This window comes from Pseudonaja textilis, chromosome 4 (genome assembly GCF_049901715.1).
Source record: "Pseudonaja textilis isolate UNSWEBS1 chromosome 4, rPseTex1.2, whole genome shotgun sequence".
NCBI classification, from domain to species: Eukaryota; Metazoa; Chordata; class Lepidosauria; order Squamata; family Elapidae; genus Pseudonaja; species Pseudonaja textilis.
In genome coordinates, this window is record NC_141993.1 from 58,154,377 (window position 1) to 58,178,154 (window position 23,778).

General features: G+C 36.5%; 1 protein-coding gene across 1 annotated transcript; it reads left to right on the forward strand.

Annotated features, from left to right (window-relative positions):
- Window positions 1-17,086: 17,086 nt before the first annotated feature.
- On the forward strand, window positions 17,087-19,866 carry COPS9 (COP9 signalosome subunit 9). Its single transcript, XM_026701116.2, has 3 exons — window positions 17,087-17,227; window positions 18,327-18,399; window positions 19,602-19,866. The coding sequence occupies exons 1-3, from the start codon at window positions 17,165-17,167 to the stop codon at window positions 19,637-19,639; spliced, it is 174 nt and encodes a 57-aa protein (XP_026556901.1). The 5' UTR covers window positions 17,087-17,164; the 3' UTR covers window positions 19,640-19,866.
- Window positions 19,867-23,778: the final 3,912 nt, after the last annotated feature.

Genomic DNA, 23,778 nt, shown 5'->3' on the forward strand with positions numbered 1-23,778 from the left:
TTGTGATTCGTCTCTTACAGATTCTCACAGCCTTTATAGACAATACCTCTAGTCTAAAAATTGACTTGCATACATACTCTGTCACACAAAATATCTTAATTTTTTACTTTTAGTAGAAAAAGATAAGACAATGAAAAACCAGTTCCGTTCCCAGGATTGACTGTATATAAAGGTGAATTCATATCTGACAATATCTGACTTACTGTATGTAACACATCTATGTAGCAATTCTTTTCAATCTTGCATAACATCTATAGTTGAATATAAATTTACCAATCAATTCAAAGTAACAGTTTTTAATTATAGTTTCAGGTGTAGCCAGATGCTTTCAACTGATCTTCCAATTTACTTTAATGCATCTGTTTTCTATAGATACTTCTGTTAGATTATTGTATAGAAATGATCAAGAGACAATCCAAGAACAGTTCTTTCTTCTTGGATAGTGAGGATAAGAGATGTCAGTTTCCACTTTCTGATCACAAAGGAAGAATGCAGGCTTCAAGAAAAACATCTGACATCACATCTACTTTTCTGCTTCCTGTCCCCAGCATATGACTCTTAGAATTTTTCCACACTTTCAACCTTAAGCTTCTATGATAATGTGCACAATATGGCTGAAAATAAAGATCAAGCTTAAGAAATCAGTTTCTGGGTTTTAAACCATTTCCTCTATTTTGGCTGTGATGACTTATTATTCTGACCACATCATACTTAACCCATCTATGATGGATTCATTGGCTGACATTCTTCATTGACCCTCCCTTGCACTTGACACTTTCTTGTCTATCCTCCGATGGACCAGTAAAATGAATAAAAAACAGCACATTCTTTTTATTTCTGTTTCTTTGGCTAGAAGAGGAAAATGGAAGAGGTCTTCTCAACTGGGTGGGGCAAGGAGGAGGAGAGGTCCACTGCCACTGAAACTGTAATAAAAAATATGAAAACAACAGTTCCCAGTTCTATCAGAGTTGGAAAAGGAAAGTGACAGAAGTCTTGTTAATTTCTTTCAGTTGAAAGAAATTTAAATTGTTATTTAAAAATGCACAGTCTTTCCCATTCTACTGGTAGACCTGCATTTTGATTCAATATTTCACTGAACCACGTGAAATGAAATAAAGGAAAGTTACTAGTTGAGGTCCATCAGAAGAAGCTAGGCAGCCCAGCAACCCAGAACAAGCTGGAAAGGATGGAGTATTCCACAACACACCATAGCCAATTGGAGTGGGAGGTTTGCCTTCAATTAAGTAAAGCGATGCAGAAAATCAGAGTCCACTGCTGATGCTAACACAAATGAAAAAACACTACTCTTGATGCAGTAGAGGGTAAGATGCATAGCGTTGCCTTTCTGGGGATGAGGGGGGATTGTTATTAGAGGATAACATTGTACATCCCTATCCTTAAGAAATAATTAGTGTCTTATACTCATATTGGACAACCTGGTTATGCAGTTCAACTCTCTAGAGCAGTGTTGATCAACCTTGGCAACTTGAAGATGTTGTCACAATACCAATGCTGTTTGAATATAGGTTTGGTTTAACTACATTGATGCTGTCTTTTGGGCACAGTGGGATGAAATTCTTGACACTCTTTCTCCAAAAGAATGAATGCCTTCTTATCCAGTTCTGCCTTGCTAGTCTTGGAAATTTCACAGCACTCTGTTTAAGTCTTTTGAGAATACCATTCTGTCATTTTTACATGAAGCTGAAAATACAATATCATCAGTATATCAGTGTTCAGCGAAAGAAAGAATCATCTGCTTTGGGGGGGGAAAACTAATAAAAGTTTCAGACCTAGAATTTTATCTCTAAAATGTTGCAAATGGATTTATTTGGTCTTCCTGCTTCTCCAAAAGGACTTCACATTAGAAATCAATCAACACACATTTGAAAACAAAATGCCACATGTCTGCTATGGGGAGAAATTGAAAATATGCCCAAGATAATTTGTCAACTATATTGGATAAGCAACCTTCATTTTAAGTAGACTTATGAATTATCAGTTTACTTGATTACATGCCTTTTCAATTTCCTGATAATTGTCTGCCAACTGATAATGTTGTTGCAGGGGGAGGTTATATGTGTGTGTGCATGTGCATGCTTTTGGTTAGCTCCTGGCTAACCAATTTCAAGGAAATAGTCTATTCCTGTAATACACTTCCTGTCTAAAACCTACTCCATTAATCCTTGCTTGGGAAGTTAGATTCATGCTTTCAATAGCACTTCCCCATGTACTTCAACATTTCTCAACCACTTGCCATCCAGATCTCTTACGCTAATTTTAATAAGTTTTAATAAGTTTCATCCCAGACAGTATTGCCATGTCCCTCATATTTATTGGGGATTATGGAAACTTCATTCTAAGACATCTGGAAGGCACCAGGGTCAGATTTCTATGTATGACTTCATTTTACAAACCAAGTATTAGAAGCTATGTCATGCAGTGTCAAGCCTGATGTCTCCAGATGTTTTAGACATACATCTCTCAAGCTCTTACGCAAACCATGCTGGCCATGATGGTTAGTTGCTTGCTAGAATTTTAAGCACAGCAGCTTCTTTCTCAGCTATTATAAGTTAGTACCTAAAACCACTTGCAGGCAGAGGCTATGCTTTACCCCACACACACATTTTTTTCCAAAACAAAGCTAATAATGTTTGATTTAAAGCACAGATCAGAACTGAAGCACTGGAGAAATTGGTATTCCAAAACAAGCATTTAAAAATCTGATTATAAATATAACACAGAAGACACCAATTACCTGATGTTTGAACATTCTTTATTACAGCATTTTCATCAACCAGGCTGGAGGGGCAAAGTACTTTTGATCTTATATTGTTTTGTTTTCCAAATAGAAAGACACAAAAGTAGATTCTGCTATTATATGGACAGATTGAACTCACCTTATGCTTAGTTATCTTCCAAGTCTTTTGCACTAAAAGACCTTCCTAAGTGATGGACTATGACTGAAGTTTTTTTCAACATGAAGAATAATGATCAACTCCAAGCACAGCTGTTCAGCATTATGCTGCACTAAAATATTCTACTTCTCTCTCCATTGCATCCCATCTGACTTAAATAAATGACAGATTTGGAGATTAAAAAGCACCATACATATATATTAATGTGCTATTGAGCTTCTTCAGTGAATAGCATTTAACCATCTGGAAAACCCTTTAAATTATTGTTCCGGCGAAATTCCACACAGAACAAAAGCCAAGAGAGAAATGACTTGGTCTAAGAGACAGAAACAGCATGTAGTGAACTGTGAAGTATTTAAGATTCTCTGGCTATATCACAAAACCTACTGATCACATTCTGTTTGTTAAAAGATGGGGTTTATTCAAGAAAATGAAAACAATGAGGAATGCCTCAGAATACTAGCTAAGCATTAAGTAAACCAAGATGGGAAATTAGTATTTTTTAGTCTCTAAAGCAATTTTACAGTAATTAGCTTCTGGCAAGCCAATCAAAAGTTTGCTGAATTTTCACTTAGAAGAATAAGAGAACTGTTTTAAAAATGACAGGCTGTGACTTAGTTTTGCACATCATGCAGCACCACAAACTATTTAATCCTGTTTCAACCTACTGTAGCAAGCAAATCTAGTCCATGCAGTCAATTTTATGGTTGAGCATATCATGTAGACCCATAAAATTGGCTTTTAATTACACAAAATAGGGTTAAGATAATCACTGTCAAATGTGTCCTGCAAGTATAGCCACACAGATATCAATGGGATTTCAGCAGTATACTAGAACAGATTTTCACCATTTGAGTATTCACATTGACAAACCCCCCTCCAGAAAGCTATACACCATTAAGATATTCAAGGCAAGAACCCAAGTCTACTTCCATATTTAATATTCTACACCTTCAAAAGCCAACAAGGAATGCTCATTCATCTGATTATTTTCTTAAAAGTATGTGTGCTCTTTGCCTTTTAATATCATGTATTTTTGCACATTTTAACCAACCATGGCAATACTTCTATTTGACAGTGGGGCTGTTTGGATCCAAACCTGCTTGACAAGCAGCTATTTACATTTGTATGATAATATACCTCTACATAAATTGATTCCATTATGTCTGTATAGAAAAGGATTATCTAGGACAGCATTTTGTTGGAGAAGTAATAAGAACAATGCTTCTTTAAAACACAATGTCCTATACTTACTAAGTTTTAGGAGAAAGTAGTGGACTACATAAACATGACTGTGCAACAAAAGCTACAATTTTCAGAGGATAATATTTTCTTGAATTACATACCTGGCATTTTGACAAACAAATGATGTAAATGGATTCTCTATTATAATTAAAACTGATATTAGAACATTAAAAAGATAAATATATGGCTCCGTTTACTCAGTGGTTTGAAGATCTGATTACTGATTACGATTGAATTGCCTATAGGTGTAGACTTTGTATGGATATGAATAATGAAATATGGGATTCATTTATACGAACAGTAGGTTAAAAGTATGAGTGTTACCTAAATGCATTAGATATTTCATACTTGCATATTTGCATTGGATAATTATATATAGAATTTAATTGTTTACTATTGTAACCAGATATCATATTCTATATTGTATTTTTTCACTTTTTTGCACATGTATTTTTGATAATATATGTGCAATTGTGTTTTGTTCTTTTCTTTTTCTGTTATTATTTTAAAAGCAATAAAAATGTTTGGACTCAGTAGATCCTATGAATCCCTGTGGTTTATAAACTACAGGCAGAGGTGGGCTACAAACAGCTTCATTTAACCTCTCTTTTTTTTTTTCCAATCCCGGAATTGTGAAAGCAAGAAGTGTGATATCTCTCCATGAGCTACAAACAGAATGCACAGTGACACACATCTTTTGTCTGGTGCTACTTTAAAGGCCTAAAAACTGTACTGTTGATTTGGAAAACTATTTCCCTCTCACCATTTGGCCTCAGGACCTGACCTTTGATCACTGATCCAATCTGTCATCTTTTTCTGGTTAACAGCAGTGGGAAGGGAAAAATGGGGCATTTTGTAATGTATACTCCTGAGCCGTGTGGTCAGCATTTCTTGTTTCTTGCTATGTAACCAGCCTCAGTTGAGTGCCAGGTCCTGGAAATCAGGGTCAGACCTTTCAAGCTTTCCCATCCTTACTGTTTACTCTGATGAATATCTCCCCGCCAATCTTCTGAGAAATAACCAGATTGTTTCCCATCTATTTATTTGTCTAAATTGATTGACAACAGTAAGTTCTGAAAAAGTTCTGAGGCAACAACAGACTCTCCAGAAGGGATCTTGGTTTCATTAGGATTTCAGTCCGTGTCCTTGAACAGGGGACAATTTGTCATCATTCCAACAAGCTATTGAGTAGTTCTGAACAAATGTGAGCTTTTCCCCTGAACTAATTCAGGCAGCTAATTTGCATTACTGGTATAATGAGCTAGGTAATTGTATATTAATCATTCATTACATCAAGATGGCGGGTGCTGTCAATTAATTACATGCACTGTATAATTTTTTGTTTGTTAAATAAGTTCAATTAAAATATATATTCTACTTGCTACACAGTATCTGATGGAGAACTGATATGGATTTTGCTGTTTAGCTACCTTTGTTAGGTTGGGGATAAAATTCAAATTCTGAAATAATCTGAACACAAATTCAAATCAATAAAGAATATTATATATGTAAGGGGGGATTCAAATCTCTACAGCTAATTCTAATAATTTATCAAACCTGCTGGGAGATGGTAGAACTTTTTCTAACTCAGACACAGTAATTTTGTTCTGTTTCCTAGGAATTCTGCCTCTGTTTAAAAAAATAGCAGAGGAAGGCTGAGGATTTTCTGTTTTCCTCCGTCACTCCCTCCCTCACTCCCTCACTCACTCACTCCCTCACTCACTGAATTTATATGGGATCCATCTTCCCTATAAGAAAATTCTGGGTGGCTTTTATATTACAGAATCTTGCCTCCCCCAGTGTTTAATCTGCTCAAGATTAAAGAGTATCACTTGCTATGAGAAGCCATTTTTTTCTAAAACGCAGGCTGGCGTGGCAACCCCTGGGGATCCTAAAGTTATTTTCATAAGCCATTTGAAGGAACTTTATGGAAATTGTAAGTTTTCAACTTATAATATCGTGTTAATTTTATTAAAATAAGCAAAACCAAATATTTTACAACACTAATAATAATAGACACATATCATTTCCACTATAAGAAAATACAGGAATAACTAACATTTAGTTTTTAATGTATTAGACAGCAAAATAACTGATGCACATACTGTAATTCTGATTGAGTGGCTGGTAGCATATATTTAGGTTTCTGGTTCCAATTCCTCTATAAAAGCACATTGCATTGGGTATAGTTAGTGAACTTGTTGATTTACTCCTGTGATTGAACCAAATAATAAAAAGCAGATACCATGTTGCTATTTCTTGTTTAAGTATCTTGTTTCAAACTCCATACACCAAGTTGCAATTGTACTTTAGCATGGGTTTCAGTATTTTTTTCCTCTAATTCTTGTATTTTAAGAATTTTGCCCAGTACATTCCTTGTTTTGATTTTTACAGGCCTTTGATCTTCTCAGAAATTTCATCATTCCTTTGGATTGTCATAAAGGCTGAAGAAAATGATTATTGATGACAAGATGTTCAACTGGGGACAAATGTTCTTCATTAAGCAGAAGAACTTTTTTCTGCTTATAAAAAGAATCCTCTCACAGTCTTTCACAGAAATACCTTGTTTTGTATACAGAGATATCTATACTTACAGCCTGCAGGGGGCTTCAGTGATTAGACTGCTTTCTCATCAGTCTTCTGTGTTTCATAAATCTTCATAATTTCAGTGAAATTACAATGCTTCAAATATGTCTTTGTTCCTGTGAGAATTTATATAGCACCTTCACTTGAATTTTCATGTTATAGCAGTAGTAAAGAAAAACAAAGAAGGAAAGGGCAGTTACAGAGTTGAATAACAACCCTACATTTATTTATTACATTCAAATAATGTTTTTCAGCACATATGAAATTCCAACAACAATGTTCAACTATTATAATCTAGTAGTGAGACTCAATGAAACCATCCTTAATACATCAACTTTACAAATTAGTTAAAATCTGAGGTCAAATGACTGAAAGAATAAGGACACATTTATCTAATGTTCAAAGTTGAGAAGATAAGTGCCAAATTTAATCAAGGTTCAAAGCTTGAGCCCTTCCACCTAGGTGGGTTAGAGTAGTACTGGAGCACTTTATTGTTTCCAATTTTCATTCCAAACTGCAAGAGGCAAGTACATTCTAACTAATGACGGAAAGTTTTCTGTTGTTTTTATTTCTGCAGCTGCAAAAAGCCAATCTGCTTTCTCATAAAAGTATTCCATTGCTGGGATCATTCAAAAGTCATAATACCCCATATGCTTCTTCATTTGAGTGGTAGTCCTTTGATTCATTATTTCCCTAAGCCTGCCGCTTTCTCCATAACTTTCTAGAAGTAGCACATTCCTCAGTTAATGCCACTAAACTGGACACTAAATCCTCCTCTGCTTTTTTCAGCCATCAGTAAATAAGGGGGATGTTACAGAGAAAGCAAAACTTAATGGAAACCAGAACAACCGTGCCTTTGGAAAATAAATTCATTATACTGTATAATAGTATTATTGCTCCACAGATTGGAAGGATATGCTTCTTAATTATTAACCCATATTTATACCACTTGCCTAGAATGGGTTGTAAATGTAATGGCTCTGATTAATTGTAGCTGCAAAAAAAATAAGTATTTTTAGAAGTACCATCTACTTTGTGTAAACATTAGCGGTTACAATTATACATCTGGTTTTCTCATGGCTTTGAAACAAACAATAAGCCAAGGTCAAGAGGTGAAAAGGGACAAAATTCTATTATTAAGATACTATTTCTGCAGCTCAGATACAGTAGCTCTACTTTCCTGGAATTCTTTAGGGCAAGACTTTAGAGGTAGTATGAACTCATGCAGGTATAAGACTGTTTTTGACTAGTAATGTAGAAGGGTCTCAGCAGGAAAGTATAGATACATTTCTTTAGCACAAAAAGAGGAGCCAGTAGTCTAATTTTAAAAGCTGGATACTGGCAAGAATGTTTCATCATTCAATTAACAGCCTTTGAAAAAGAAAAGAACTAGGAGAAGAAGCTGAAACAATAATTTTTTAAACAAAGTGAGGCCATATTAAGCACCATACCCTACATGATTTGCTGCTTCTGTTGAAGGACTAAAACAAATGCTATATAAATACAATGCATAGAACAGCTCAGTGCACATATTCTGGAAAGACAAATTTCTTGATGATGGGTTCCAGCATGAGACTGAAAGTTTGGAAGAATAAACTTTTGACCAATTCAGATTGAATCCTAAAACAAATTTCAATTGCCACTCCAGACAGTTTCTGTAAATAGAATGACAACTTTCCTCTTATTCTTAATCTCAGAGGGCGAAAGACGAACAGAATAGATTCACTGATGGCTCCGCTTACAGAAGCTCTGGCCAACATCATGAATACACATCATGAATACAGACCTTAAGAGCCTAAAAATCTCTCGTCCTTATTTTGACAAATCAGAGGAAGATTGCTATAATGGTTTGCTTAAACTATCGGCAATCTTACCTGTCTTGCCAAGAATGGAAAAGCAGAAGACTGAAGGAATAGAATTAGGTTCAAACCTAATCCTTGTGACTGAACCTCTCAGTTGTAGCCAAAATAGTTCTCCAAAAGCAAATATCAAGCTCTCCAGAGAAGAATGGTTCAGTCCTAAAAATGAAAGAGCAAAGGCTCCCCAAATGTTAAATGAGAATGGAAATGACAAAGGGTCATCATATGAAGTCAACTGATATTATTGCTAAGAAAATGGTGGAAAAGATATGATGGAATTATACCTCAAAAACCCATTAATCCTTTTTTGTTTTTATACAGCCATTCCCTTATCAATGGTTTCCTTATAAGTTGGTAAGCCAAGAGTCAAATATCACAGTGATAGAGCTCATTTATCTTGTTCATGCTGTAAGTATCCATTGTACGTAAAGAAATAGAAGCAAAAAGATACATCAAGTGACTTAAATTCAAAATGGTATAGTATAAGTGTATCTGTTAATTATGGTTGTTGGGTATATGGATATACCAACCAGGTTTGGGTTGAATAAATATGTAAACCTAGGATTAAGTGTTTTGTAGCTTTAAGCACAAGAAACTGCAATGTCATTGTGGGTGCGGTTGCAGGCAGTAATAAAGGTAGGAAGGGAAACGTAATAGACCCTGCTTCTGGATGCACCTGGTTCTGTTCCTGGTCTGCTGCCTGCTGTTTTGGAACGTCTGCTTGCTTTTGGAGGCTACTGTGCCAGATACCATTTCAACTGAACACAAGGACTGTTTGCCTGGTGAGCTGTGGATTCAGCGTTGTCTTTGAGAGAAAGGTATCGGGAGGAGAAGATTTACAAGCAGATAAAGACATTGTATTTACTGTTAATGGACTTGATAACTGGATGGATATACTGGATAATGACATATGGACTGAATGACACTTCTTAATCTCTGTGTGAATTAAATAACTATTTTATAACCACAAACAGTGTTTTTGTCTCCAGTGTGTGTATACTCTTGGGCCCACTCTCTCTCTCATTTGCCTGCCTGGCTGGACTGCTGCTGCATACTCTGCTTGGGGGTTTATCCCCAAACACTAACATTGGTTATGGGCCCAGCAGTGAGCACAGTCTAACTAACCAGGATATAGCAGTGAGAGCTGGTGTGAGTTGCACATTACTGTAAATACAAACTGTTTGTTAAATAGTTATTTTTCACAAGAGCAATGGCACAAGTAAATTTGCCAAGTCTGTCCATGATATCCAGACTAGATGGAACAAACTATGTTTCATGGTCAATGAAATGTAGTTTACTTCTACGAAGAGAAGGTTTGTGGAACATAATAACAAACCCACCAGATGTATCAAACTTAAATCCCAATGATGAAGAGGATTATAAACTGATACAGGATTATGAACGAAAGAATGAACAGGCTTTGTGCATCATAGGTCTCACCCTGTCTGACCAGCAACTCATTCATATCCGTGGAGTGGAAAATGCTGCAGACTGCTGGGATAATCTCAAAAGGATTTATGTTCGAGACAGTGTAGGAGCTCATATCAATCTTACACGGAAGCTGTTTAGAACACATCTTGAGATAAATGGAGACATGTTAACTCATTTAAACTGTATGAAAAGCATTTTTCAAGAATTACAAGAAAAAGAACTTATATTTAATGAGTTGCAACAAGTATACATCATACTGTCTTCATTGGATCGAAGCTATGATGATTTTGTGACTGCATTAGAGGTATTGCCTAAAGACAGTTTATCAGTAACTGAGATTACCGGCAGGCTATTAGAAGAAGCCAGAAGAAGGTTTGAACGTGACCAGCTGAGAGAAGATAAGCCTAATAAAGAAGAGAAATTATCTTCAAAGCTGGAGAGAAACCAGCTGTGTAAAGGAAAGCACCCGGAAGAAGAGAATTTATCTTCAACGGCATACACAATTAAAAAGTGTTTTAATTGTGGAGGCAGAGGACATTTGGCAAGATTCTGCAGAAAAGTAAAAAGCCAGAATTTAAAGAAGCCAAAGAAATCCTTTGAACTGGCCATGTTTGGCAATTGTGATATGAAGAATGATTTATGGGTGGTGGACAGTGGTGCATCCCACTGCATCACGAGAGATAAGACAAAGTTTATAAAAATGTCTACAAGCTCACAACGTATATCACTTGCCAATGGTTGGCACCTCAAGGCCAAGGGTGAAGGTATTGCTTATTGTCCATGTTTAAACCAGAATATAAAAATGTTATATGTACCACAGTTAAAGATGAACTTACTTTCTGTAAGAGTATTAGATAAACTAGGATATGTAGTTACATTTAAGAATAATAAGTGCATACTGGAAAGAGACGGCAAAAGGGTAACTGCAGCTTTAAATGGAGCATTATATGTCTTACATGATAGTAAGAAAGGGGAGGCACAGACTGTATTTAATAATATCAAGCCTCATGATGAATGTATCCATTTATTGCATAGACGTTTGGGGCATGTGAATTTTAAAATGCTAAAATGTACAGTAGAGTTATCTGAAGGAATAAGGTTAAAACCCTGTGATAAGTATTTGCGTTGTAATGTCTGTTGTGAAGATAAGAGTAAAATAATGCCTGCAAATAGACTAAATGGTTTCAAAACTAAAGAACCTTTAGAAGTAGTATTTGCAGACATTATAGGTCCAAAGAAACCCAGTATGGGGGGTGCTCGATATATACTGAGCATTATGGACCATTACTCTAGATATGGGTTTTGCTACCTAATGAAAAGCAAAACTGAAACATATCAACATTTCTTCAATTGGCTAAGGTTTGCTGAAAGAAAAACCAAACGGCAAATTATAACCCTGGTGACAGATAACGGCACGGAATTTGTTAATAGCAAATTCCAGAATAGGTTAAAGGCAGCTGGAATAGCTCATAAGACATCTGCACCATACAGACCACAGCACAATGCATATGTTGAAAGGCGAGGCCAAACATTGCAGGCAATGACCCGTACTATGTTAACTGATTCTGGGTTACCTGATTCTTTGTGGGGGGAGGCCATAATGTGTGCTAATCATTTATTAAATAATGTGGTTAACTCAACCACTGGTGAAATACCATTCACCATGTGGCATGGCAGGAAGCCTGATCTGAGTTACCTGCACACATTTGGTACACCAGCATGGGTGCATATCCCTACACAACTCAGGCGTAAAGGGCAACATAGAGCTAAACAATTTTTCTTCGTTGGTTATCAAGCTAACCATAGGGCATATAGATTTTGGGAGAAAGGCACATCTAAGGTGTTATGTAGTGCTAATGCCCAATTTCTAGAGCACGTAGGATGGGATAAGTTAGAGCAGGATAACAATAACAAGGTGATTATTGAATCATACAGAAATCCCATTAAGTATCCCTGTAACTTTAAAAATAATGTAAAGGAAGAAGTACAGGAAGAAGTACAGCCCCTAGAGGAAGATATAGCTGAAGATGAGGAACAGGTAGTAACTCAACCAAGCCCAGTAATACCCAGAAGGACTACACGTATTTCTAGACCGCCTGATAGATACCAGGCTAATACAGTGTGCCAGGAAAATAGAATCCCAAATACTGTGGATGAGATTAAAAGATATCCTTCTAAAGAGAAAGAAAATTGGTATGCAGCAATTAATAAAGAATTGAAGTCTCTGAAGGATATGAAAGTGTATGAAAACGTGAGATTACCTAGTAATGAAAAACCCATTGGCTGCAAATGGATTTTTAAAATAAAAACAGATAAGGATGGAAACACAATCCATAAGGCAAGGTTAGTAGCCCAAGGCTTTAGACAAAGTGCAAAAGACTATGATGAAGTATTTGCACCTAGTCTGAAAGCAGCAACTTTAAGGGCAGCATTAGTGTGGGCAGCAAGCAAGCAATATATAGTTAACCATCTTGATGTGGAAACTGCTTACTTGCATGCTCCACTAAGACATACTGTGTATATGAAAAGGCCTAATGGATTTAAAGGAGACAATAATAATGATTGTTGGTTATTAAAGAAGAGCCTTTATGGTCTTAAACAATCGGGCTATGAATGGAACCAGTATATTGTGAAGGAACTGACCAATATAGGGTTTAAAGCTGGTTTAGCCGACCCATGTCTATTTAAAAGGGAGACAAATGGGAAAATATCATTATTATTGTTGTTTACTGATGATATTGCTCTGATAACTAAAACTAATGATGAAGCAAATGAAATAATTGCATCATTAGCCAAGAAAATAAAAATCAAGCAATTAGGGGAGATAAAGAGATATCTAGGATTGAATATACTGAGAACACAGAAAGGTTTTAAGATATCTCAAGAAGATAAGATATCTAAATTGCTAATAGATTATAAGATGGAACTTTGTAAGCCTGCAAAGACTCCAATGAGTCAGGATATTTGCAAAATGGATACACAAGTCCCAAATGTGATAAGGAACTGTATCAATCTTTGATTGGTAGCTTATCATATATTAGCAATTGGTCAAGGCCAGATATTGCTTTTAGTATTAATCAGCTGGCACGACATAATAATGATCCACTTCAATGTCACTGGATAGCATTGAAAAGAATCTTAAGATATCTTAAAGGAACATTACACCATGCACTGTATTTAGAACCAAAAGGTGATCTCATATTGAGTGCTTATGCAGATGCTAGTTTTGCAGCAGAAAGAGATACTAGAAAGTCGACTTCAGGAACAGCCATAATGCTGGGTAAGACGTTAATAGGCTGGAAGTCAATAAGGCAACAGCACATAAGTTTGTCTACTATGGAAGCAGAATTCTCCTGTTTATCGCTACTGTGTACTGAGTTAATTATGTACAAACAAATGTTGAAGGATATGGGTATAACTGTAACTTACCCCATAGTTGTACATGAAGATAATCAGGCAGCAATTCAAATGGCCACTAATATTGCAGTTAAAACGAGAAGTAAACATACAGATTTGAGGTATCTTAATGTAAGACAATCTGTACAGAGTAAATTGATACAGCTGGAGTACTGCATGTCGGAGCACAATGTAGCTGATCATTTTACTAAAGCCCAAGGTGCTATTAAGCATCTAGAAAGTTGTGAAAAATATGGGTTTAGAATGTAAAGGCATTACATATTTATATCACCCAAAAGGGGAGAATGTTGGGTATATGGATACACCAACCAGGTTTGGGTTGAATAAATATGTAAACCTAGGATTAAGTGTTTTGTAGCTTTAAGCACAAGAAACTGCAATGTCATTGTGGGTGCGGTTGCAGGCAGTAATAAAGGTAGGAAGGGAAACGTAATAGACCCTGCTTCTGGATGCACCTGGTTCTGTTCCTGGTCTGCTGCCTGCTGTTTTGGAACGTCTGCTTGCTTTTGGAGGCTACTGTGCCAGATACCATTTCAACTGAACACAAGGACTGTTTGCCTGGTGAGCTGTGGATTCAGCGTTGTCTTTGAGAGAAAGGTATCGGGAGGAGAAGATTTACAAGCAGATAAAGACATTGTATTTACTGTTAATGGACTTGATAACTGGATGGATATACTGGATAATGACATATGGACTGAATGACACTTCTTAATCTCTGTGTGAATTAAATAACTATTTTATAACCACAAACAGTGTTTTTGTCTCCAGTGTGTGTATACTCTTGGGCCCACTCTCTCTCTCATTTGCCTGCCTGGCTGGACTGCTGCTGCATACTCTGCTTAGGGGTTTATCCCCAAACACTAACAATGGTATAATGTGATCATAATTTTTAAAAATTGAACACTGAGTTATTTAAAAAATAGTTATAAATTTAAACATACTGGTACTTCTGATGGTTGTTTCATGATTAATAAAAATAAAGATATGATTTGCAGAAAGGATTATCACAATCTGTTAAGGTTTATTGCACAAAAAGACCAGCAGTGCAGGAAAAAAAGTTCAAATTTAAAACATTATCTGCATCATTTTAACCTTTTAAAAAACATGTTGAGAAATCTCAAATGCTGAAGCATAACAATGGAGATGGATAGATCTTTTACCAATCAATAATATTCCCATTGGCCAATTCCAAAGCAACATTAATAAACTGGCATAAGCAAAAAGGGCTTTCTTTGGAGGGACCTGGGGAAGAATAAGAGGAGAAAGTTCATACAATATTCCTAAGATGATGCAATAAAGTAGTTTTATTATAATATGAAAACATATTTCACTATTTTGCAATAAACAAAAGCACCTAAACTCTATAAATATTATGTTTATAGTCACTGTTTTCATAAACTGTACAGTAGGGGGCACTTGCAGACAGTTTAAAATATTTGTTGTGAGACAACCATAATTACAAACTGAAAAGGTTATTGGCACCTTTGACTGTCTAGGAAATAATGACTGGTATATCATCAAGCTTCAAGTGGATTATCAAAATATTAGTGTTTTTGCATTTCAATAAAAATTATCTGTAATTAGTAATAAATAAACTAGTGCACATAACAAAGAGTGAGCAAAAAGCTCTCAAGCAAATATATTTGGTGGTCGTAAAAATATGTTTAAATCCAGTTGAAAATTACTTCCCCTATTCAGAATAGCTTTTGTTAAAAAAGTATGCATCTTAAGTGTACACAAGTAATATATAGTACACATACACTTGAACATGACTTTTGAATTTGGCTTTTTATGTCAAGCTCACTGATCCTAGATGTCAAATAACTGGATAAAATTATACATCTTGACATTTAAGCAGCTCCTGTGTGCTACAGTGCAAAGAATTTGTCCTAGGATATGGTATTTCATTAGAACTAGATAAGAAACTAGAAAAAACTAATTTAGTTCCCATGTGCATCAGCATGTCTTAAAGATCCAGATGTTTTCTATCAAGTTGGGTAGTCTGAGTGGTAAAAAAGATAATTAGGCTAGAACTTAAACTGTGTGAAATGCTCACTGGATGAAATTAGGTCAGGAATCACAAATAAATATTTTAAGGGAAGCATATGTTCAGTTCTAAATTATCTTTTAAAATATATTTTAATATGTATTACTAATCTATATCTTCTGTGAAACACAAAAATGAAAGTAACTAGCCTATTCAATTTTTCACTGAAAGATGCAGGTCCAAGGCCCATGAACCCGGCTTCTGCTAATCTCTTTTAGCACAAAATTTAATCTTAAGATTGGCAGAAACCAGATCTGCAGCCCTGGAGTTACACCACCGAGTGAAAAATTGAATAGCCGGACAGTCAAATCTATAAACACATTAAACTATATAGCCAGGATTTTTGAATTGTATAGCCTGACTTTTCTAGTTTAAATTAAGTACACTAAAAAAAAGTATAGTAAACTACTGGAACAGTGGCTGCATTAGCTTTGTATATTTTAGTACAAAGAAAGTTGATTTAAATATTATTATTTGGACATAAACTGAACTGTGATCAAGAAATACAAAAAAATTAACTGCTAAATTATGTAATATTTCTTTGGTCAGGCTTCACATATACAGCTTATGGTTGAATTACATGTTGTTTTCCACTTACAACACATAATTGAGCCAGAATTACGATTGTATGTTATGGGGGGGATTATCATTAAATCTGAATTTATGACCTTTTTGCAGTGGCTGTTAAGCAAATCACCATAATCGATTATATCCATTGGCAGAAACCAATAGAAATAACGGGCTATAAATGTGAACCAGTGCTAAGTGCCCAAAATGTGATCATATCATTGTCAGGTGGGTACAGACATTGGAACTTAAAAACTGAATTGTAAGTACCTTGAATGGGGCTGGAGCGTGGGGGCATCATAACTTTGAAGTCGCTAGCAACTGGTCATTAAGCAATGACTACCTGTATACGCAGATGCCCTGGATCCAACTGTAAAATTTATTTTGTGTTTTTGTGCTTTCAAATTATTCCCGACTCCTGGCAACTACATGGACAGGTCCTTTGGTCCCCTTTTCTAGGTCCAATTTGTGTTATTCCTTGGGGGTACCAAATAATCTCACCTACATTGAGATAGGATTATAATCATCTAAACCCAAATCTGGATATTTTCAGTGATTTTTATTTCTATTTGTTCTCTTAATTTTCAAAATTATTGTATACAATGGAAGAGAAACAGACTCACTCCCAAGTTTGTGGGTATGGGAAGCTCTGGACAGAAAATATCCACGATTAACTTTAGCCTGTCTGGGCAGCAAACTGGCAACAAAAGAGTGTTTTTATGCTCCACTAATCAAGATGTGTTTCCTATAAGGGTTAAATAGTAAGAGTTAAATAAGGCAAGGAAACCCTGAAGGTAAACCTTAAATCTGCAACTGGCTGAATAATGGTTGTGCGAATGCAGTCATTCAGTGCTGCTAAGCTTTCGTGACACCCAAAAAAGCACCTCCAAGCAACAGCCCTCTTGCTTATTTCTTTGGAAGAAACGCCCAAGATCTTTACAGCCAGCACCGATGGGACCTGCTCTATGGTCCTTCCGTCGGAGTCCCAGAACTTGATGAACACCACAGAGATCTCCTCCTCCCGCACTCCTAGAGAAGCCGGAAGCAGATTCTTTCTGGAGCCGGATGTAGGTGGGCTCCGAGGAACGAGGGTAGCGATGAAGCCGGCGGTGGACGAGATGTTTCCCGAGGGTGCGGGGCCTTATGTGGACCTTGACGAGGTGAGGCGGCGGCAGCAGCAGAAGGAGGACAGCTTTCCCGGGCTGGGCTATTTTGTTCCCGGTCCTCGGAAATGGGGTCGCGCGACGTTCTTGGATAAAAGTGGTCGGCGCTGCGGTCCCTTGTGTCAGTCAATTAAGCCATTGTTTGGCCACGAACGGCAGTTTCTGTCTTCCACTGTTGGTGTCTGGTTGAACGAGGAAGGGTGGGCAGATTAGATGCTTCACAAGGGTGGGCTTTTTAAGTTTTAAAGAGCTGGTTGAAGCGAGAAATAGTTCCAATATTTGAGGGGCTGCCACAGAGAGGGGGGCGGGGGGCTCAAGCTATTTTCCAAGGCACCCGAAGGCCAGACAAGGAATCATGGATGGGAGCTGAACAAAAAGAGATTCAACCTAGAAAGAAGAAGGAATGTTCTGAAAGTCAGAGCAATCAACCAATGGAACAGAAGTTGCCTTCAGAAGTTGTGGGAGCTTCAGCACTGGAAGCTTTCAAGAAGAGACTGGACTGCCTTCCATCAGAAATGGTGTAGGGCAGGGGTCTTCAAACTTGACAGCTTTAAGACTTGTGGACTTCAACTCCCAGAATTCCTCCTCCAGTCATGTTAGCTCAGGAATTCTGGGAGTTGAAGTCCACAAGCCTTAAACTTGTCAAAATCATTAGTGTAGGGGTCTCCTGCTTGGGTGGATGGGGGCAAGATGACCTACAAGGTGCCTTCCAACTCTATTAATCTGTGAAGGGTTTTCATACTTTTTCAGGGCACAAAGTTTGTTTTTTATGGCAAGATCATTTGGGGACTAATTTTTCATCTGCGTATGTTTATCTGTCATTCCACTGCCACCCCGCTTCTGCTTTTTAGATGAGTGAGATTTTTGAGAGGAGAAAGAAATGCTGCACAAACATTATAATTATAATTTCCATTATAATGTTGGTCCTTATATCTCAATTCAATAATAGTAATAAGCAATTAAACTTATCAGGGTGATTCTGTCTAAATTGTGCTAGATTTAGGTGAGCAAGTAGAAACTAGCTCACTGTAAAGTTCTTTAAAGCTAATTATTGCATGAATAAGTTGGCACAGATGACAAACCAATTCTTTTTCAGGCTGGAGGAAGTACAGGTTTATTGATGGATCTAGCTGCTAATGAAAAGGCAGTACATGCAGACTTCTTTAATAGTAAGTATTCAATTTTATTTTAAATCAGGCGTGTTTATTTTAGTCATTGCTGACTGTTTTTTAAAATGTTATTACTGGCTTTACTAGAAACATTACTGAAAATAAAAACATATTAGAACAACATATCTGAGGGAATGTTAAGCCTTCAGTTAATCAAGCAAATGATGGCCAAACACTAGGACCATTATGTTTTATTGATCAGGGGTTATTGGATACATAGCCTTTTAAAGATTTATCATCAAATGCATTGTCTGTTAAGCAGAAAACCTTGGGACATCCTCAGTTTTGCAACAGCAGTATACAGAGAATACACATGTATCCTTCAAATTGTGCAATAGTTCAATAGCAATCAGGACCAAAAAAGTCAATTTCGGTATTGTGCCTCTGTTGTGGGACTGGAATAATCAGTACCCAAATAGTAGCATGCTATACAGTAGAAACTGAAGTTATTTCCAATAACATAGAAAAACAGCAAACTTTTAGAATTAGCATATAACTGAAGGAAACCATTGCATACTGAATAAGTTAAGTGAACTGATAGCTTATGCCAGACTACCATAGTATTCCATCCTCAGTATTCTTGATTCTGTAAAATGGACAACCGATGGCCTTTGATCTATAAATCACAAAAGGTTGTCCAACCCTGCTATAAAATTAATACATTGGGGGAGGGGAGCTTTTAAATATCAATCCTTTAGCATATTAAAATAACACAAGGAGTTGCATTATGTGATCTGTGCTCGAGAATCCCACAATGATATAGGATTTACCTTACATCGGGAGTGTCAAACTCATGTCATTACGTGATGTATTGCAACTTTTCCCCTTTTGCTAAAATAGGGGTGGGCATGGCCAGCATGTGACGCATCCAGGCTGTAGGCTTTGAGTTTGACACCCCTGCCTTACATAATGACCTTCTCATTTTCAGTTGAATTTCTTGTGAACTTATTGAATGGATTTCAAGATTTTTTTTTATTCCAAAATGAGGAATACTTTTTGTACTGTTACTAAGCTGTATTTATTAAATCTGGATGGCAAAAATCTGGACAATAAATGACTCCCTTTTTGGCATTTGGTGGAGAGTCTACTTTTTATAGTTGAGATCCCATGAATTAAATTGACATATTCAGTTATGTATGTTTTTTTAAAATCAGAACAATGAAGTTGTATTTACAACTGTGTGGTACTCATTATCTTTTTAGATTTTGAAGATATGTTTGATGATGATGATATCCAGTGAAGTGTGTCTTCCAGCTACATGGTGCTGAATTACATTTCTTATAAAGACTATGTTCTAAACAAAAAGGAAACGTCAACATAGTCGCTAAGACATGAAGACATTGTGAAATGGCTAAAGATGGATAAAGAGAAGAATTGTGAAGCTCATTTCCATTAGGATTTGTATAGATATAGAGTTGTGTAGACTTGCTATAATAAAATCTAAATAAATATTTAATTTTGAAAAAATGCCTTTGTTTTTTCAATTAGATCATTCTAAAATTAGGATTAGAAAAGATAAATTGTAAGTATATTATCTCTCCACATAGAAGAAACTCATGTTCATAGCTCAGAAATCCATAATTCACTACGTATGAATAAGCTGGAATGTGCTTTCATTCATTTGAGGGTATTTCATTTATGGCTACATAAGGAAGTACTGGTAAAGTGAATAAATGTTTAATCTGAGACAGAAGATAAAATCTCAGAGAATATATTTACTTTTGTCATAGTAACATATTATGGAGAAGATGTATTTTCAGAAGATGTTCCTTTCTTTGTAAGATTCTTAAAAAAGCAAGAACTCTGAGGTTATTCTATGCCAGGTTTCCATAGCTTATCATATTTAAGATGTATCATCCCAACATTTGCAACCACTGTGCCCATGCTGATTATGAATGGAAGTTTTGTCATGAGTGCAGAGAACAAGTCAAGCACTCTTGCGTTAGACAAGCACAAATTATTTGATTTTAAAAGGGATGCTATTTAGCTGAAATCCTGCTTTATTGAATGTTAGGCAAATCATTAAAAAAAATCTTGTATATAAATTGTGAGGTCTTGTAGAAATTGATTCTCATGCTTCTGTATCATTTTAAAGTTTTGATACTTCTACCAACCAAGATAGTCCTTGACTTATGACCACAAATGAGCCCAACAAATGAGTCCTTGACTTATGACCACAAATGAGCCCAACATTTCTGTTGCTAAACATTTGTTATGTGAGATTTGCCCCATTTTACAACTTTTCTTGCCACAGTTGTTAAATGAATTACTGTGGCTGTTAAGTTAGTGACATGGTTGTTAAGTGATTTTGGCTTTCCCATTGACCTTGCTAGTCAGAAAGTCACAAAAGTTATCACATGCCCCTGGGACACTGCAATTGTCATAAATATGAGTCAGTTGCCAAGCATCTGAAGTCGGATCACATGACTATTGGGATGAGCAACAGTCGTAAGTGTGAAAAAATGGTTATCAATCACTCTTTTCAATGCTGTTGTAACTTTGAACAGTCACTAAATGAACTGTTGTAAGTTGAGGACTACCTGCATGTGTTTTCCCAAACTGTCAGGGTTGTGGTGGTAGTGCAACCTTTAAATGGGCAAAATGGTGCATCATATGGCAACTATTTTTTAAACAAGATACATCAAGTGGACTAACTTACAGAATGCAAAAGATCCAAAATCTGGAACTTCCGTGGAATTGAAATCTGGAAAACTTCATTAAACATTTTATGACATAAAATTACCATGAAACATTTTATGACAATACAAAATGTCACACAGTAAAAAGGTTTCCTATAGTTAACTCCTGATGTTTGACTACAGGCTATTTTCAAGGCAGATGCATCTCTAAACATCTTGAATGTTTAAGAACTGTTTCAATGAAAGAAGTGCAGTAGAAAATCTGCCATTGTTGAAGGCATTGAGGAATCTGATAAGGAAATTTCTCTGACATGTTGACCCAGTAGGGGTCATGTTTTCTTGTTTTCAACTTTTAAATAACTAAAATCTTTTAAATAGCACATATTTAAAAGACTGGCTCTTCAGCTATGAATCTGCCATTACTTAGATCAGCAGAATTGGTCCTTTCAACTATTAGCTCAAAGTTTCTCAAGTTTGTGTAGACTTCAACTCCTAGAATTCCCCAGCCAGAAGCTCAGTTATATAGCAAATGGAAGAAGGTCTTCTCGATCCTAGATAGAGACTAATATTTGGAACAGACTCTCCTGCTTGAGCAGGGGTTGGACTAGATGACCTCCAAGGTCCCTCTCAACTCTGTTATTCTATGTTCCTGTGTGGCTGTCAGGTTCTGGAATGCACTCCCAGTATTTAGAAAATGGAAATGCTTCCTATTTGCTTCCAAATGCACTTCAAACAGCTGGTTTTAACCTTTACAATTTGACACGGTTTACTAATGAAACTGTACTAGCAGGGCAGCTTCCTTCAACTGATCATGACCCATCTGACCTATTTCTCCTACCAGTGATGCCTCATTTCATGAAATGAGGGTGGTGAAGACACAAATGATGTTTTTCCATAGGGGTCCCTGCCCTTTGGAAGTGCTCCCGCATCCCCCAATATTTTAATCTGCCCCTATGCTGTCGGCTTTCCATAAGTAATTAAAAACTTCGTTTTTCCGACATGAGTTTGCATTTTCTGTGACTGCCTTGGGTTTCTTTTATTATTTGATTCTGTTATTTTTCATACAGTGGATGTTTCATGATTTGTATTGACAGATGTTATAAGCAGCCAAAAATTTGCTAATGTATTGACAGATGTATAGATAATATAGTATAGTATAGTATAATATAGTATAGTAATAACTATTTTATATTGAGTAAGTCTGCTCAAAGATTAACTTCAATTAATTTTCTCTGCTTTGCAACTGCCTTAACACAGGACTGTCCAGAATTGGTCTTCAGTAGATGTAGAGAAGGAATGTTTATATTATAAGCATGTGTAGCAGATTTTCCAATCTCACAACTATGAATGTGCTAATATTTCTGCTGTAACATTTTTTAATTATGCATGCTCGAATATATGCTGATCAGCTAATGCATAATGTATATATACAATCATTGTATAAATGGAAGCTTCTATGGAGTCAGCTGTGAGCTGTCTCATGGAAACTCAGCATCAGTCTATACCCTCTTAGTGCCAAGTAAAACAATTCACTGCAGCCGACTGTCTCCGTTGTTTTTCTGGGAAGTGGACAAAATGTCCAAGAATGCCTTTGGGTCTCTAATCTCCTTCATAAGTCCAGTGTTTTCTTTGGATATATATTAGATTGGTCTATAAAAAGTAAGCAACAGTGTGAGGAAAGAAGCTTGGGTTCAGACCGTGTTCTATTCAACTGAAACTGTTACTAGCTGTATCCTCCCTGCAGCTCTATCATGAATGGGCAAACCGTCAAGCATCAATTCTGAGAGAACATCTCTGATATTTTCAGCATTCCACTGATGAGCTGGCCAAAAGGTTGAAGATCTAGATTTAGGATACTGCAGGAACCCACCAAGCTGCAGTTTATCAACAAACCATGTTTTTAATACATACATTATGATGAGCGCATTTGCTAGTGTTTTTCTGGTACTCGTTTTTAAGATTCCAAGCTTTTAAAAAAGGCTTGTGGTAATATGGTTTCAGCCAGAGTGTTGAAGACATCTGTTTTAAGTCTCAAGGGCCCCCCGGAACAGAGGCAGTGGTAAGTTATACAGTGTTAGGAATTCTAGTGCAGCAACATCTGGAGGACCACAGGTTCTCTTTGCCTTCTTTAAGCCTCTACCGCTCAACCTGCTGCTTTATAAAAACACGTTGCCCTTTAATGTTTTCACTGCATCATGTTTTTCCATAGCCTCATGAGAACTTTGCTTGATAAAGGGACCCATAAATATAAATAATGAAAGAGTATCTAAATAAGCAGCCAGGCTTGAGCTATGAAAAAATTCAAGGAACTCTAGGCAATTATTCATCCCAGGATTTTTACCTCTCTGTCAAAAGCAAGGTGACAGGCAGCCCAGCTTTTTGCTGTTAATTTGATTGCAAGACCTTTTCCTGGGGTCCTGTCAAAGTATTGATTGCCCTGCATTGCACAAGCAGCTCTAAACGGACAGATCCAGCAGCGATAGAAAACAATTCTCTGAAGCGGAACTGTTTCCTGCTGTCACTGAGCAAGATTCCTGCTGTACAAAGGAATGGGGGTAGTAATTAGAACATTCTTTTTGGGGCTCCCTACTGAGGGATGATTAAAAACCCTGGAGCTGAGAGGCAGGTAGGTCAGGCTGTGAGAAGAAAGGCAAAACCCATATGGTTCCTTTTCAGTCTGGTGGAGAAAACACTAGGAAAGGGGTCTTCCACCTTAGCTAGATGGATGGAATCCACTTAT

Bases quoted from the DNA above. Each gene is read 5' to 3' on its own strand.
- COPS9 (XM_026701116.2), top strand. From the start codon at position 17,165: ATGAAGCCGGCGGTGGACGAGATGTTTCCCGAGGGTGCGGGGCCTTAT. The intron at 17,228-18,326 runs GTGAGGCGGCGG...ATTCTTTTTCAG, and splicing joins CTTATGTGGACCTTGACGAG to GCTGGAGGAAGTACAGGTTT. The intron at 18,400-19,601 runs GTAAGTATTCAA...TTATCTTTTTAG, and splicing joins ACATGCAGACTTCTTTAATA to ATTTTGAAGATATGTTTGAT.